This window comes from Arachis duranensis, chromosome 3 (assembly GCF_000817695.3).
Source record: "Arachis duranensis cultivar V14167 chromosome 3, aradu.V14167.gnm2.J7QH, whole genome shotgun sequence".
Classification (NCBI taxonomy): Eukaryota; Viridiplantae; Streptophyta; class Magnoliopsida; order Fabales; family Fabaceae; genus Arachis; species Arachis duranensis.
In genome coordinates, this window is record NC_029774.3 from 56,714,374 (window position 1) to 56,717,069 (window position 2,696).

Here is a 2,696-nt window from a genome sequence, read left to right on the forward strand (position 1 = left end):
CGCCAGCTTTTATGCCAGTTTGGGCGTTTAACTCCCACTTTGGTGCCAGTTCCGGCGTTTAACGCTGGAAATCTTGAGGGTAACGTTGAACGCCAGTTTGGGCCATCAAATCTTGGGCAAAGTATGGACTATCATATATTGCTGGAAAGCCCAGGATGTCTACTTTCCAACGCCGTTGAGAGCGCGCCAATTGGGCTTCTGTAGCTCCAGAAAATCTACTTCGAGTGCAATGAGGTCAGAATCCAACAGCATCTGCAGTCCTTTTCAGTCTCTGAATCAGATTTTTGCTCAGGTCCCTCAATTTTAGCCAGAAAATACCTGAAATCACAGAAAAACACACAAACTCATAGTAAAGTCTAGAAAAGTGAATTTTAACTAAAAACTAATAAAAATATACTAAAAACTAACTAGATCATACTAAAAACATACTAAAAACAATGCCAAAAAGCGTACAAATTATCCGCTCATCAATGGTCCTCAATGAGAATAAAAGGAACTACACCACTACAGAGAAGGAATTACTTGCCATTGTCTTTGCTTTTGATAAATTTAGATCATATCTCATTGGTTCTAAAGTAATTGTACTCACTGATCATGCAGCACTCAAATACTTGCTTACCAAACAAGAGTCCAAGCCAAGGCTAATAAGATAGATCCTGCTACTCCAAGAGTTTGACATCGAAATTAAGGATAGGAGTAGAGCAGAGAACAAAGTTGCTGACCACCTCTCAAGGATTCTACGAGAAGAAGAAGGAGCACACCATCTTGCAGTGAATGAAAGCTTCCCTGATGAGCAATTGATGATGATACAAGAGACCCCTTGGTTTGCTGACATAGCCAATTTCAAGGCCATTGGGGAACTACCAACCAACACCAACAAATACATGAGGAGAAAGCTCATCAAAGATGCCAAATACTATATCTGGGATGAGCCATATTTGTTCAAAAAGTGTGCTGATGGGATCTTGCAGAGGTGTATATCCCATGGAGAAGGACAAGAGGTGCTTTGGAAATGTCATGGATCTGCATATGGAGGCCATTTTAGTGGAGAAAGAACAGTAGCCAAGGTGCTCCAATGTGGATTCTACTGGCCGAGCATTTTCAAGGATGCAAAGGACTTGGTGTCAAGGTGTGCTGAACGCCAAAGGGCTGGCAATCTACCCAGGAATAATGAGATGCCACAGAGATTTATAATGGAGCTAGAACTATTCGATGTATGGGGGATTGACTTTATGGGGCCTTTCCCATCCTCTTACTCAAATAGTTATATACTTGTGGCTGTAGATTATGTGTCAAAGTGGGTGGAGGCTATTGCCATCGCCACAAATGACAACAAGGTCGTAATGAGCTTCTTAAGAAAGAACATTTTCAGCAGGTTTGGAGTTCCCAAGGCACTCATTAGTGATGGAGGAACACATTTCTGCAATAAATAACTGGAAGCACTCTTTTTCAGATATGGAGTCAAACACAAGGTAGCAACCCCTTATCATCCGTAGACCAACGGGCAAGCAGAGATTTTCAACAGGGAGCTAAAAAGGATTCTTGAACAAACTGTTGGAAGCTCAAGGAAGGACTGGTCTAAGAAGCTAGACGATGCTTTATGGGCCTACAGGACAGCCTTCAAGACCCCATTGGAATGTCACCATACCAACTGGTATTTGGCAAGGCTTGCCACTTGCCAGTTGAACTGGAGCATAGAGCCTTCTGGGCTCTAAAACTACTCAACTTTGATGAGCAAGCTGCTGGAAAAAAGAGGATAAGGCAACTCAACAAGCTGGAAGAATTTAGGAACCAAGCATATAAGAATGCAAAGATCTATAAAGAGAACACAAAAATATGGCATGATAAAAAGATAGCAAGGAGGGAGTTCACTGAAGGACAAAAGGTGTTATTGTACAATTCTAGACTTAGGTTCTTCCCTGGGAAGCTTAAGTCTAGATGGTCTGGACCCTTCACCATCATCAAAGTGCATCCCTATGGTCAAGTGGAGCTCATGGAGGATAAAACACAGAGAACTGATGAGCGGATAATTTATACGCTTTTTAGCATTGTTTTTAGGTAGTTTTTAGTAGGATCTAGCTACTTTTTGGTATATTTTTATTAGTTTTTAAGCAAAATTCACATTTCTGGACTTTACTATGAGTTTGTGTGATTTTTTGTGATTTCAAGTATTTTTTGGCTGAAATTGAGGGACCTGAGCAAAAATCTGATTCAGAGGCTGAAAAAGGACTGCTGATGCTGTTGGATTCTGACCTCCCTGCACTCGAAATAAATTTTTTGGAACTAAAGAAACCCAAATGGTGCACTCTCAATTTCATTGGAAAGTAGACATCCAGGGCTTTCCAACATTATATAATAGTCCATACTTTGCTCGAGTTTTGATGACGCAAACTGGCGTTCAAACACCAACTTTCTGCCCTATTCTAGTGTTAAACGCCAGAAATAGGATAGAAGCTGCAGTTAAACACCCAAACTAGCATAAAAGCTGGCGTTTAACTCCAAGAAAAGTCTATACACATGAAAGCTTCAATGCTCAGCCCAAGCACACACCAAATGGGCCCGGAAGTGGATTTTTGCATCATTTACTTATTTCTGTAACCCTAGTAACTAGTTTAGTATAAATAGAACTTTTTACTATTGTACTCACATCTTAGGATGATCCGTAGATCATCTTTGGACGTTTAGTCATTAGACCT

At 40.7% G+C, this 2,696-nt stretch overlaps 1 protein-coding gene across 1 annotated transcript; it reads left to right on the plus strand.

Annotated features, from left to right (window-relative positions):
* The first annotated feature begins 803 nt into the window (after positions 1-803).
* On the plus strand, positions 804-1,433 carry LOC107479024 (uncharacterized). Its single transcript, XM_016099178.1, has one exon. The coding sequence runs from the start codon at positions 804-806 to the stop codon at positions 1,431-1,433; it is 630 nt and encodes a 209-aa protein (XP_015954664.1).
* Positions 1,434-2,696: the final 1,263 nt, after the last annotated feature.